The sequence below is a fragment of the Elephas maximus genome, chromosome 14, assembly GCF_024166365.1.
Source record: "Elephas maximus indicus isolate mEleMax1 chromosome 14, mEleMax1 primary haplotype, whole genome shotgun sequence".
Lineage (NCBI taxonomy): Eukaryota > Metazoa > Chordata > Mammalia > Proboscidea > Elephantidae > Elephas > Elephas maximus.
Genome location: NC_064832.1, coordinates 90,402,165 through 90,415,979, shown reverse-complemented (window position 1 = coordinate 90,415,979; position 13,815 = coordinate 90,402,165). Strand labels below are relative to the sequence as shown.

Genomic DNA, 13,815 nt, shown 5'->3' with positions numbered 1-13,815 from the left:
TTGTGATGAACACGATGTAGCTGGATATTTGGGGTGCTTATTTCATTTTTTTTTTTTTTAATTTCCTAAGTCACCTTGGCCATTTGTCATTATATCAATCCAAGTTGCTCTGAAGGAATTGGCAAAAAACAAGGCTCCAGAAATTGATGGAATATCAATTGAGATGTTTCAAAAAACAGATGTAGCGCTGGAGGTGCTCACTTGTCTGTGCCAAGAAATATGGAAGACAGCTTCATGCCCAACTGACTGGAAAAGATGCATATTTATCCCTTTTCCCAAGAAAGGTGATCCAACCGAATGTGGAAATTATAGAACAATATCGGTAATATCGCACGTAAGCAAAATTTTGCTGAAGATCATTCAAAAATGGCTGCAGCAGTATATCAACAGGAAACTGCCAGAAGTTCAGGCCGGTTTCAGAAGAGGATGTGGAACCAGGGATATATCATTGCTGATGTCAGATGGATCCTGGCTGAAAGCAGAGAATACCAGAAGGATGTTTACGTGTGTTTTATTGACTATGCAGAGGCATTTGACTGTGTGGATCATAACACAAACTATGGATAACATTGTGAAGAATGGGAATTCCAGAACACTTAATTGTGCTCATGAGGAACCTTTACATAGATCAAGAGGCAGTTGTTCGGCCAGAACAAGGGGATACTGATTGGTTTAAAGGCAGGAAAGGTGTGTGTCAGGGTTGTATTCTTTCACCATACCGATTCAATCTGTATGCTGAGCAAATAATCCGAGAAGCTGGACTATATGAAGAAGAACGGGGCATCAGGATTGGAGGAAGACTCATTAACAACCTGCATTATGCAGATGACACACCTTGCTTGCTGAAAGTAAAGAGAATTTGAAGCACTTACTGATGAAGATCAAAGACCACAGCCTTCAGTATGGATTGCACCTCAACATAAAAAAAAAAAAAAATTTTTTTTTTAACATAAGGAAAACAAAAATCCTCACAACTAGACCAATGAGCAACATCATGATAAACGGAGAAAAGATTGAAGTTGTCAAGGATTTCATTTTCCTTGGATCCACAATCAACAGCCATGGAAGCAGCAGTCAAGAAATCAAATGACGTATTGCATTGGGTAAATCTGCTGCAAAGGACCTCTTTAAAGTTTTGAAAAGCAAAGATGTCATCTTGAAGACTAAGGTGCGCCTGATCCAAGCCATGGTATTTTCAATCACATCGTATGCACGTGAAAGCTGGACAATGAATGAGGAAGACCGAAAAATTGACGCCTTTGAATTGTGGTGTTGGCGAAGAATATTGAATATACCATGGACTGCCAAAAGAATGAACAAATCTGTCTTAGAAGAAGTACAACCAGAATGCTCCTTAGAAGCAAGAATGGCGAGACTGTGTCTTACATACTTTGGACTTGTTGTCAGGAGGGATCAGTCCCTGGAGAAGGTCATCATGCTTGGCAGAGCACAGGGTCAGCAGAAAAGAGGAAGACCCTCAACGAGGTGGATTGACACAGTGGCTGCAACAATGAGCTCAAACATAGCAACGATTGTAAGGATGGCTCAGAACCGGGCAGTGTTTCGTTCTGTCGTGCATAGGGTCTCTATGAGTCGGAACCGACTCGACGGCACCTAACAACAACAACTCTTTGTGGTTATTACCAGGATGACAATGATGTGATTGAAAAAGAGATACCAGTAGAATCAGGCAAAGGATACTAAGCCTGTAGTCTAAGTTAAGAATAATTTACCCACCACAGTGCGCCACATAGTCACAGAGGCAAGTTTTCTTGTCCAATGTCCATGATGATACCCTGGTGCCATGAGGGGTATCAGATTCTCTGTTTTTCTTCGAGCCTTTTATGCCACCCTGACTCCCTTCCATAGGAAACTCTGCTTATCAAGAGCGAGTACTTAGTGATAATCCCAGTAGAGTCTTGAGCACGTTGGGGAATCAGTGCTCAGTTTGACAGCTTTAGGCCTGAGTTCTATCCCAGCTATAGGAAGAGAAGACACATTGAGGTGTGATAACTTTTTTGTTTGGTACCTAAACTCAAGCAGTTGAAAAAATTTAGGCAGAAGTGGAGTTTGACAACAGAATTCAGAGACTTATTAAATAAAAGGATAAGAATCAAATAAATAGGGTACTTTCTTTTAACAAAGTAGAAATCATCGAGGTATGGAAGTAGATTTCAGTGAAGAAAGAGGAGGCTTTAGGAACAAGTTAATTTAGGTCCTTTAGATAGTAAAACAACACTGAGACCTTTGGAAGAAATTGGATGACTATGGAGGGACCTTAAATACCAGTAGAAATGTCAAAAGCTGAAGCTAAAGTTGTTTGCAAAAAAAAAGAACACAAGTACATTAAAAAAGATGGTTGTGTGTAATTGAAGTTGAAAATGAGAAGAAATTTCTGTGTTCTTTGAAATAGTAAATTATATTTAAGGAACTGGCAAGTAATAGAAATTGTACTGTTGAGTCTTTATTATCTAGGGTAGTCACATATGTATGTATTTGTATGTATGTTTGTATGGAAAGCATTAGATAAGGATTTCAAATCTTCGAATCCTTGACCAGCTGCTTATTAACCCTACAAAATTTCTGAAGGAGATTTATAGCAGAGAGAACACTTCTGTTACACACTAGATACTCAATAAATATTGTTTGTTGACCTTATACGCAGGGAAAAAAGAGACCCAGTATGTCATCAATATGATAAGCAATTTAAGAAAATATTCTTTGTATTGAAGTAAAATTCACCTGACATAAAATTGACCATTTCAGACATTTTAAAGTGTCCAGTTCAGTGCTGATTAGAATATCCATAATGTTGTGTAACAATCACCACTGTCTAATTCCAGAACGTTTCTCCTGGCACAAAAAGAAGCCCCGTATCTGCTAATTTCCCACTTCCTCACCCGTTATAGTGAGTGACAACCACCCTTCTACTTTCTGCCTCTGGATTCACCTTTTCTGGGTATTTCATGGAAAAGAATCATACAAAATGTGACCTTCTGCAGTTAACATCTTTCCCTTAGCCTAAGGTTTTCAAGGTTCATCCATGTTATAGCATGATCATACTTCACTCCTTCTTTAATGGCTGAATAATACTCTGTTTTATGGCTAATACTATTTTTGTTTATCCATTCATCAGTTAATGGACATTCGATCTTCCACTTTTTGGCTGTTATAAATAATGCTGCTATGAACATTCACATACAAGGTTTTATATGGATATTTTATTTAAGTATTCTTGGGTATATACCTAGGAATTGCTAGGTCATATGGTAGTTCTATCTTTAACTTTCGGACGACCGGCCAAACTGTTTTTCACAGCTGCTGCACCATTTCATATCTGCACAAGCAGTGGATGAGGATTTCAATTTCTCCACACCCTTGCCAGCACTAACTCTTTTTCATTTTTTAATAACCATTCTGGTGGGTATGAAGTGATGTCCACTGTGGTTTTGAGTTGCATTTGTTGAGCATCTCTTTACGTGCTTATTGGCCATTTGTCTATCTTCTGTGGAGAACATTTGTCTATATTTTAATTGGGTTGTTTACATTTTTATGGTTAAGTTTTAAGAGTTCTTTCCATATTCTGGAATATTCTGGAAAGGGTACTAGACCTTTATTACATATATGATTTGTAAATGTTTTCTCTAATTCTGTGGGGTGTCTTTTTGCTTTCTTGATAGTGTCCCTTGAAGCACAGAAGTTTTTTGTTTTGGTGAAGTCTAGTTTATCTGTCGTCTTCTTTAGTTATTTGTACTTTTAGTGTCATTATTTTAAAAAACCTAATCCCAGGTCATAATTTACACCTGTATTTCTAGGTTTTATGGTTTTAGCTCTCACGTCAGCATAAAGCAAAAAATCTCATAACTGCATCAATAAACAGCATCGTGATAAACGAAGAAAATACTGAAGCTGTCAAAGATTTCATTTTACTTGGATCCACAATCATTACCCACGGAAGCAGCCGTCAGGAAATCAGACAACTTACTGCGTTGGGCAAATATGCTGCAAAAGAACCCTTTCAGGTGTTGAAAAGCAAAGATGTCACTAAGGTGTACCTGACCCAAACCATGGTATTTTCTATTGCCTCATATACATGTGTAAGCTGGACAATGAATAAGGGAAGACTGAAGAAGAATTGATGCCTTTGAGTTGTGGTGTTGGTGAAGAATACCAAATATACCATGGACTGGCAGAAGAACAAACAAATCTGTCTTGGAAGAAGTACAGCCAGAATGCTCCTTAGAGCCAAGAATGGTAAGACTTCATCTCTCGTACTCTGGACATGTTATCAGGAGGAACAAATCCCTGGAGAAGGACATCATGCTTGTAAAGCAGAGGGTCAGCGAAAAACAGAAAGACCCTCACTAAGATGGATTGCCACAGTGGCTGCAGCAGTGGGCTTAAACATAGCAGCGATTGTGAGGATGGCACAGGAACAGGCAGTGTTTCATTCTGTTGTACACAGGGTTGCTATGAGTTGGAACCAACTCGACAGCACCTAACAGCAACAACAACAAAGCTCTTATATTGAGGTCTTTGATCTATTTTGAGTTAATTTTCATATATGGTATGAGTTAGGGGTACAAATTCATTCTTTTGTATGTGGAACTCAGTTGTCTGAGCATTGTTTGTTGCTATGACTGTTCTTTCCCCTTGAATGGTCTTGCCACCCTTGTTGAAGATCATTTGGCCATAGATGTGTGGATTTCTTTCTGAACTTTCAGTTCTACTCCATTGAGCTATGTGTTTATCCTTATGCCGGTACTACAGTGTTTTGGTTGTTGTAGCATTGTCATAGGTCTTGAAATTGAGACGTGTGAGTTCTCCAGCCTTACGCTTCTTTTTCAAAATTGTTTTGTCTATTTTTGGGATCCCTTGCAGTCTGGTAGGAATTTTAGGATCAGCTTATCCACTTCTGAAAAATGGCCGTGTAATTTTTTAATGAGATTGCAGAGAATCAATTTTGAGAGTATTTCCATCTTAACAGTATTAAGTCTCCCAATCCATGAACACAGATTTCTTTCCTTTTTTTTTTTTTAACTTCTTTCAACAATGTTTTATAGTTTTCAATATATCAGCCTTACAGTTCTGTGGTGGTTAAGATTGTGTGTCACCTCAGCTGGGCCACGATTCTCAGTGTTTATACGTGACCACTCCAATGATGGAATCTGCTAGGAGTAGCCAGTCAGTTGAAGGGATGCTTCCTTGGGGGTGTGGCCTACATCGCATATAAGCAGGTATTGTAGCTTTTTGCTCGCTCTGGATCCTGCAGCTGCCTCCTGTTTGTCTGACCTCTGGTTCTTGGGACTTGAGCTATCACCTGATCTGCCAATCTTGGGATTCCTTAATTTTCACAGCCTGTGAGCAAGAGCTCTGCTCTCTGACCTGCCGATCTTGGGTTCACCAGCCACTGCAGCTATGTAAATTGAGAGAAGCCTCTATTCCTGATCCGCAGACGTTCCAGCCTCTACAACCGCATGAACTGTTTCCTTGATACAAATCTCTTTCTGAATCTATTTATATGCTTTACTGGTTTTGCTTCTCTAGAGAACCCAGCCTAAGTTCCTTGATTAAATTTATTTCTTAGTCTTTTATTCTTTTTGATGATATTGTAAATGAATTGTATTTAATTTCATTTTTGAATTGTTCAACTGCTAAGTCTATAGAAATATAACTGCAATTTGTGTATTAGTAGTGTACCCTGCAACTTTCCTGAACTCATTTGTCAGTTGTAATCATCATGAGTGGATTCTTTAGGGTTTTATATGTATAAGATCATGTCATATGCAAGTAGAGGTAGTTCTGTTTCTTCCTTTCCAACCTGGCTTCCTTTTGTTTCATTTTCTTACCTCATTGCTCTGCCTAGAACATCCAGTACAATGATGACTAGAAATGGCGAGAGCGGACATCCTTTCTTGTTCTTGGTGTTAGGGTAAAGCTTTTAGTCTGTCATCATTAAGCATGATGTTAGCTATTAATTTCTCCTAGGAGCCCTTTATTAGGTTGAGGAATGTCCCTTCTATCCTAGTTTATTGATTGTTTTTATCATGAAGGGCTGTTGGATTTGTAAACGCTTTTTCCGCGTCTGTTGAAAGGATGCTGTGTTTCTTTTCCTTTACTCCAGTAATGTGGTGTATTACCTTGGCTCCCCAGCACCACGTTAGTGGCTACAGCTTTAACCTCTCAGTTTGAGTTTACTCTTGTGTTTTTGCTTTCCTTTTGGAGGGTTGCTCTGTATATGTGCAGTTTAGGAGTTGGTGCATGAATTGGGTGGAATTTTTATGGAGCTTGTTTTGGTTACTTTCCTGCAGTATTATTCTCTCCTGGATTTTCTCTCACACTGAGCAGTTTGGCAGGTGATAACTTTGAGTTCTGTCTCTCCAGCCTAGTATAACTGCCAGTTTCTGTTTGAACTCTGTTTCCCCAGGTTGCAATTTGATCAATGTCTTCAGGGACAAACAAATTTGAGGTGAATGTGGAACTTGCCTTTTAGGCCTCCTTGTTTTCAAGGATTATAACTCCTCAATTCTTAAGCATTGGTTGTCCCCCACCAAAAAAAAAAAAAAAACACTTTTAAACAGTGACGTATTTGTTTTCTCTAGCTTTCACGAGGCATTTTATCTTCCTTAAGGCCCCTGGTGGCGCTAAGGGTTCGTGCTTGACTGCGAAGCTAAAGGTTGGCAGTTCAAACCCACACAGTGGCTCAGCAGAAGAAAGGCTTGGCAGTCTGCTTCAGTAAAGATTATGGCCAAGTGTACCCGATGGAGCAGTTCTGCTCTGCAGCACGTGGGTCGCCGTGAGTCAGAAGCAGCTCCGCAGCAGCGGGTTTGCTTTGGTTTATTCTCCTTAGCCCAACCCTTTAAGAAGAGAGAGGAGGTGGAAGAGCTCAGTGCCTCCTGTACCACTGATAATTAAGATGAATACTCACCTCTCTTCAGTGGTTTCTGAATGTAATTTTATATAATCTTATTTTGTATCAGGAGCCCTGGTGGCACAGTGGTTAAGACCTCAGCTGCCAACCAAAAGGTTGGTATTTCAAATTCACCAGCTGCTCCTTGGAAACCCTACCAGGTAGTTCTGCTCTGTCCCCTAGGGTCACTATGAGTCAGAATCGACTGGACAGTGACAGATTTTGTTTTGCTTTGTTTTATTTTGTATCATGAAAAACAAATGCATGAGTGAAAGAAGTCAGTCAATTTTGTAGGAAGGCTCAGTGTACTAGGACATGGTAGTATAAAATTGTTGCATATATGTTACTAAATTTAAAGAATATTCAACTTCCTTCCAACATTTAATCAGAAATATGAAAACCCTATGTATATTGTCACTCGTCATTTGTTATAGTGAAAATCTGGCTTTGATAACAATGTATTATCTTAATATAGCTTTCACAGATTTCTGGATTCTTTTCTAGTGGATTAACGACTTAGAGTATGACGATTTGTATGTTACATGGCCTGCAAGTTGCCAGGAACTTTTGGAGCCAGAATTCCCTGGCAGCATACCTTCCATAAGGCGTAATTTTCATAATTTGGTAAGTTTTATATTTTGCTTATGTGTATTTTATAAAGTTATTTGTGTTTTTTTATCACGCTTCTCTTGATAAATAGGCATCCGTTAGCGAGGAAGAAAGTATTTGCCTAACGCAACAAGTGTGAGGTGGCGTGACTGACTAGGTACCAAAAGCTGGTAGTGGCCATTACCTGCCTCTTATTATTCAGTCCTCTTGTGCTTTTTAGTGTCCATATTAAGTTGATTGCTTACTTGTGTATTTTCTCAAAGGAATTTACGATAGGACTTTTCTTTGTTATGTATTGTAAGAAACTCATTACTAAAGTTTAGTACATTTCAGGGAAAAAGACAAATATCACCTTATCATATGTGCATATAAGTTACTTACTGTAATACTAGCTATCCAAACAACATTATGGGAACTTCGAAATTTGTAGAAAACATCTGGGACCTTATTTTTTTATTTTTACATAGGAAGTGAATATCTTACTTCTTACAGCAGCTTTGAGCAAGTAATGATAACTGATAATGCTATTTTTGTCAGAATTCAATTTCTGTTTCCTTTTTTAAAACATTTATTACAGAAAGCCCAGTGAATCGTTTAGAAGAAGTTATTTCACAACATTAAAACATACCGCACTTAATGCTTCACTTCCAGAAAGAGGCTGTGTAGCTGATTGTGAATTCTGTGTGTAACTGTTAGATGTGCAGCTTCTAGAGGCGCCTTGTCAAGTCTGAAATTGGGTTTTGGATACATCCTTCAGAGTTATTTAGAATACAGTTGCCAAAAGTTTATTTCAAAAATTATACCTGAAATTTTATACTTCTAACTACAGAAATTAGACTAAACTTGAATTTCATAAAAATTCTAAAGAGTTGAAACAAATAGTGATTATAAACTGTCTGCCTTTCTTTTAGGTTATGTTTATTGATCCTGCTCAAGAATATACCTTGGATTTTATAAAACTGGGTCGATTATTCTATCATCATAAAATTCCTCTTAGGTAATTTCCATTTTATAACATGAAACTGACAACTGAAAAAATTCCAGTGGTGTTCATATTACATTTTACAGAGTATTTATGTGCAGTTCAAAGCAATATTTAGTTCTAGTGCCTAATAGGACATAATAGTGTGTCGTGAAGTGTCATCTGCCTTTAATGCCTCTGTTAATTAGGGCCGATTGGTAATCTTGTTTACCCTAATACCTTCCTAAGGGGGTGATCTTAAATGGTTTATGAATGTAATTCCTTTGGGAACTTGGAGAAGGACCCATTTCCCTGTGGTTGTGTTAAAGCGTACCTTCCTTTTTTTCCCAGAAGAACAGGGTCATTTGGTAGTGTCACCACCACAGAGTTTGACATCTTGCAAGTATCCAATATCTATAAGGATTTTGGCGAATAAGGATTAAAAATCAGATTTTCCAAATAATATCTTCCCTTTCTCCCATTCACTAACTTACACCCTCCATCGAAGCTAATGATTTTTGAAAGTAGTGGTTTATTGTGATTCGTGAGGTAATTGTGACATTCATGATTTCATCTTCTCTTCCCAGAATTGGTTTAGTGTTCATTCTTAATACAGATGATGAAGTGGATGGAACAGACGATGCTGGAGTCGCTCTTTGGCGAGCTTTCAACTATATTACAGAAGAACTTGATGTATCGCAAGCATTTATTTCCATAGTACATGTGAGTTTATGCAATAAGGGTAATTTCTTTAGAATATATATTTTTTTTCATTACTATAATAGTTAATTATCATTAGAAAATTTCAAAGTTTATAAAAATTTCAGAGTTTATTTTGGGGGTTAATAGAGATGAATTTGATTAAAGTACACAATAATCCCTACTTTATAAGTTAGGCAACTAAGGCTCTGCCAAAATACACGAATTTACTTAGGTTTACCCAGCCAATAAAGGAAATTAAGTTGTATACAGGAGTTTAGAGGAAACTGTATTAATAGGAAACAGTGAGTCGGGGATGAATTCTTAAACTAGGTCTTGAATAAAATCATGAATAAAAAAATCATTGCAAAGTTAAATGTCCTAAATGACAAAGAATATGGACATTTTCTATAGGATTTCAAAGATGGAGGAGATCACTTAGAGACAGCAAATTGGCGTGAAATAGGTAAGATTGATACTGAATATGGCAAAGAGATTGTGTAAGAAGAAATTAGAAATTGATGCAAACTTGTTTAAAAGGAACAGAGTAAGAAGATTATTTGGTAATTGAGGTTTTGAAACTCCTGTAGGGCCCATTGTGGAAGCGTTAAGTGTATTAAAGAGCAATATTGTTGCTATTAAGAAAGTCACGTTGTAACTTAAAAAAAAAACTGTTCATGTTTATATTCATTGGGCTTTCACTTGTCAACCATTTTTATAGCAAGGAATGGCCCTTGAAACTGAGAAAGAAATTTCCAAAGTAGTGTAAATTCTCTGCTCTACTTCCATAGCTCCCAGAAAAACTACTAAATACGTAATTAACTCACTGACCTGTAATTATGGAGGACACTTTGCTTCGTCAAATTGTGCCATGGAATATGTATCAATATTGTATCTCAGTGTATTAATTTTCTTAACTAATTAGTATAAGAGATTATAAAGGACTTAGTGGAATTGACACCTTTTATTATGGTCCAGCTGCCTTATTTAAAAAGATTAGGTTGATATTCAGAAGCTGGAAAAAACCTGTATACTTTCAGGATTATCTTTTACTAAGTTATTTAATTATCTATATTCTACAAACATTTTGTACCGGTTGTTGAGTTGCATGTAATGGCATATTTGTCAATCACTTGCCTTTTGAATTAGCTACTGTGATACTTTAATTTCTCTGAAAAACTAGACCATTGGACTTGAAACCATGGGGTTCAATATAAAGCAGCATAAACCAAGAACCAGCCGTCAAGCTGATTCTGACTCATAGCAACCCCGTAGGACAGAGTAGAACTGCCTCATAGGGTTTCCAAGGAGCACGTAGTGGATTCAAACTGCTGAACTTTTGGTTAGCATCTATAGCTCTTAACCACTGTGCCCCCAGGGCTCCTGAGTCATCCTAGAGGATCTGTAGCTATTTTCTTAATACATTAAAAAGAGAGAGAGAGGAGTAACAACTTACATTATGTAGGTGCATGTAGAACATTTGAGACTGGGAGAGGAGTGGATGTGCGGAGAAAATCTGGTCAAGATATTTACTGAATACCAATCAGAAATAAAAATAAAGCATTTCTGAAATAAACCATTTAGAAATATTTCACGCATACTTTTTTAAAGTAAGGTGTCACAGTGTCTAGTTTGACCAAAAAGAATGTAATGTAAATTTGTTACTATATTTCTGAAAGACATACAGGGTCCACAGAAAAAATTATTGGAAGATACATTGTATGGTTAAAATTATTTTTATGTAAATATGTATATATACATAATTTACATGGTATGCTTTTATATATTAGCATATAAAATATGTTCTTTATTTTACAAATGTATCTACTTACTAAAAGAAAGAAAACTAATTGCTATAAGGTTAAAATTAATTGTAATATCTTTATTTCCACAGATGTATCAAAAAGTGAAGAATAAAAAAATACTCACTGTGGACAATGTAAAGAGTGTTCTCCAAACTAAATTTCCTCATGCTAATGTTTGGGATATTTTGGGAATTCATTCTAAATATGATGAAGAAAGAAAGGTACGTTGGAATGAAACTTTTAAAAATAAAATCTAGGAAGCATTTAGTATATAATCTCATGAAGGGAATTATTTCCATACAGTATAATCATGATTTGGATTTTTGTCCCATAGAAAGAAGGGAAATAGACTTTTGAATGCCTCATGCTGTATAAGGTATTACCATTACCACTGTTGCTTTTTTGAAAAGAACAAAAAAAGACAGTTCTCAGAATTAACAGTATAACCACTAGAATTTTAAAGGGCATGGTTTGTATTCTCAAAAAGAAAGAAATGGAACTCTGGGTCTTTAGACAAGTTCTAGGACAAGAACCAGATTTCGGAAAGTACGCATCATTGGTGTTGAATTTTTAAGACTAATATGGATTACAGGTTTTCTAAATGTCCTTTGCATTTCATAGGAGTTTTTTAAAAAGCACATCTTATCTTGTCACTCTTACATTTAATATCCTTCAGTTATCTTCCATGGCCTTTAGGGTAAAGTTAATTTAATTCTCCAGTCTCATGTTTCACTACTCTTTTCCTTGTTTTTTCTGGTCCAGCCACACTAACATCCTTTCAAGTTCTCAAATGGGTAAAGCTCCTTCCCATTAGAGGGATTTTATACTTACTATCTCAATGCCTGTAGATACTTGGGTTCATTTCTTTTTGCTTGCTCTTACCCTTTGGCTGTCACCTTGAATGTTGCTTTCTCTGAGCTTTTTCTAACCCTCTAAACTACATTACTATATATATGTGTGTGTGCGCGTGTGTATACATAAATAAAAGCATTGGTCAATATTAAACCATTTCAGGAGGTAGCCTATGATCAAGAACCAATGATACCGAGGGAAGAAATCCAAGCTGTGTTGAAGGCATTGGTGAAAAACAAGGCTCTAGGAGTTGACGGAACACCAGTTGAGATCTTCCCCCAACAAACGGATGCAACGCTGGAAGCACTTACTCATCTAAGCCAAAAAATTTGGAAGACAGTTGCCTGACCCACTGGCTGGAAGAGATCCATATTTGTGCCCATTCCAAGGAGATGATCTACCAGAATGCAGAAATTATCAACAGTATCCTTAATATCACATGCAAGGAAAATTTTGCTGAAGATAATTCAAACATGGTTGATGCAGTACATCATCACGGAAGTGCCAGCAACTCAGGCCAAATTCAGAAGAGGATGTGGAACCAGGGATACGCTTGCTGATGTCAGGTAGTTATTGATTGAAAGCAGAGAATACCAGAAGATGTTTACCTGTGTTTTATTGACCGTGCAAAGGCATTGACTGTGTGGATCATAACAAATTATGGAAAAAATTGTGGAGATGGGAATTTCAGAATGCTTAAAGTGCTTGTATGGAACCTGTACATAGACCAAGAGAGAGTCGTTCAAACAGAACAAGGGGGTACTGCGTGTTTTAAAGTCAGGAAAGGTGTGTGTCAGGGTTGTAGCCTTTCACCGTACATACACAAACTGTATGTTGAGCCAATAATCCAAGAAGCTGGGATATATGAAGAAGAATGTGGCATCAGGATTGGAAGAAGACTCATTAGTGACCTGTAATATGCAGATGGCACAACCTTGGCTTCCTGAAAGTGAAAAGGACTTGAAGCACTTACTGATGAAGATCAAAGACTACAGCCTTCAGTATGGATTACACCTCAACATAAAGAAAACAAAAATCCTCACAACTGAACCTATAAGCAACATCATGATAAATGGAGAAAAGATTGAAATTGTCAAGGATTTCGTTTTACTTGTATCCACAGTCAACCCCCATGGAAGCAGCAGTCAGGAAATCAAACAACCTACTGCATTGGGCAAATATGCTGCAAAAGACCTCTTCAGAGTGTTCAAAAGCAAAGATGTCATTTTGAAGACTAAAGTGTGACTGACATAACCCATGGAATTTTCAATGGCCTTGTGCATGTGAAAGCTGGACAATGAGTAAGGAAGACCAAAGAATAATTGATGCCTTTGAATTATGGTGTCGGCAAAGGGTATTGAATATACTGTGGTCTGCCAGAAGAATAAACAGATCTGTCTTGGAAGAAGCACAGCCAGAATGCCCCTTAGAAGCAAGGATGGCAAGACTTTGTCTCATATACTTTGAACGTGTTACCAGGGAGACCAGTCTCTGGAGGAGGGCATCATGCTTGGTAAAATAGAAGGTCAGCAAAAAAGAGGAAAACCTTCAACGAGATGGATTGATACAGTGGCTGTTAACAGTGGGCTGGAACACAGCAACGGTTGTGAGGATGGCGCAGAACTGGGCAGTGTTTCGTTCTGTTATACATAGGGTCGCTGTGAGAACCGACTTGATGGCACCTAACAACAACAACAAAAACTACATTAATTTGCTTCATTCGATGACAACATATTCTATAGACCTTCACAATGCTGATTATACTTATAATTAATTGTTCACTATCTGCCTTCCCTTCAGACTCTAAGGTCCATGAGAGCAGGAATCACGTATGTCTTGTTGGATGTTATAGGCCCAGTGTCTAACACAGTGAGTGGGCATGGTATGTAGTCATGGAATGTAGAATGGATTAATGAGGAGGAGGCAAGGCCATTTTCTGAGAGTGAGGGGATGTGCAATAGGAATGAAACTTCAAGAGA

At 37.5% G+C, this 13,815-nt stretch overlaps 1 protein-coding gene across 6 annotated transcripts in view; it reads left to right on the top strand.

Moving 5' to 3' along the window:
* Positions 1 to 13,815, top strand: part of UGGT2 (UDP-glucose glycoprotein glucosyltransferase 2) — a 186,417-nt gene that overhangs the window by 79,634 nt on the left and 92,968 nt on the right. For all 6 annotated transcript variants that reach the window (XM_049853119.1, XM_049853118.1, XM_049853117.1 and 3 more), the window contains 4 exons: positions 7,415 to 7,534; positions 8,431 to 8,516; positions 9,068 to 9,203; positions 11,074 to 11,205. In XM_049853119.1, coding sequence (XP_049709076.1) covers positions 7,415 to 7,534; positions 8,431 to 8,516; positions 9,068 to 9,203; positions 11,074 to 11,205 — 474 coding nt within the window. The remainder of the gene's footprint in view (positions 1 to 7,414; positions 7,535 to 8,430; positions 8,517 to 9,067; positions 9,204 to 11,073; positions 11,206 to 13,815) is intronic.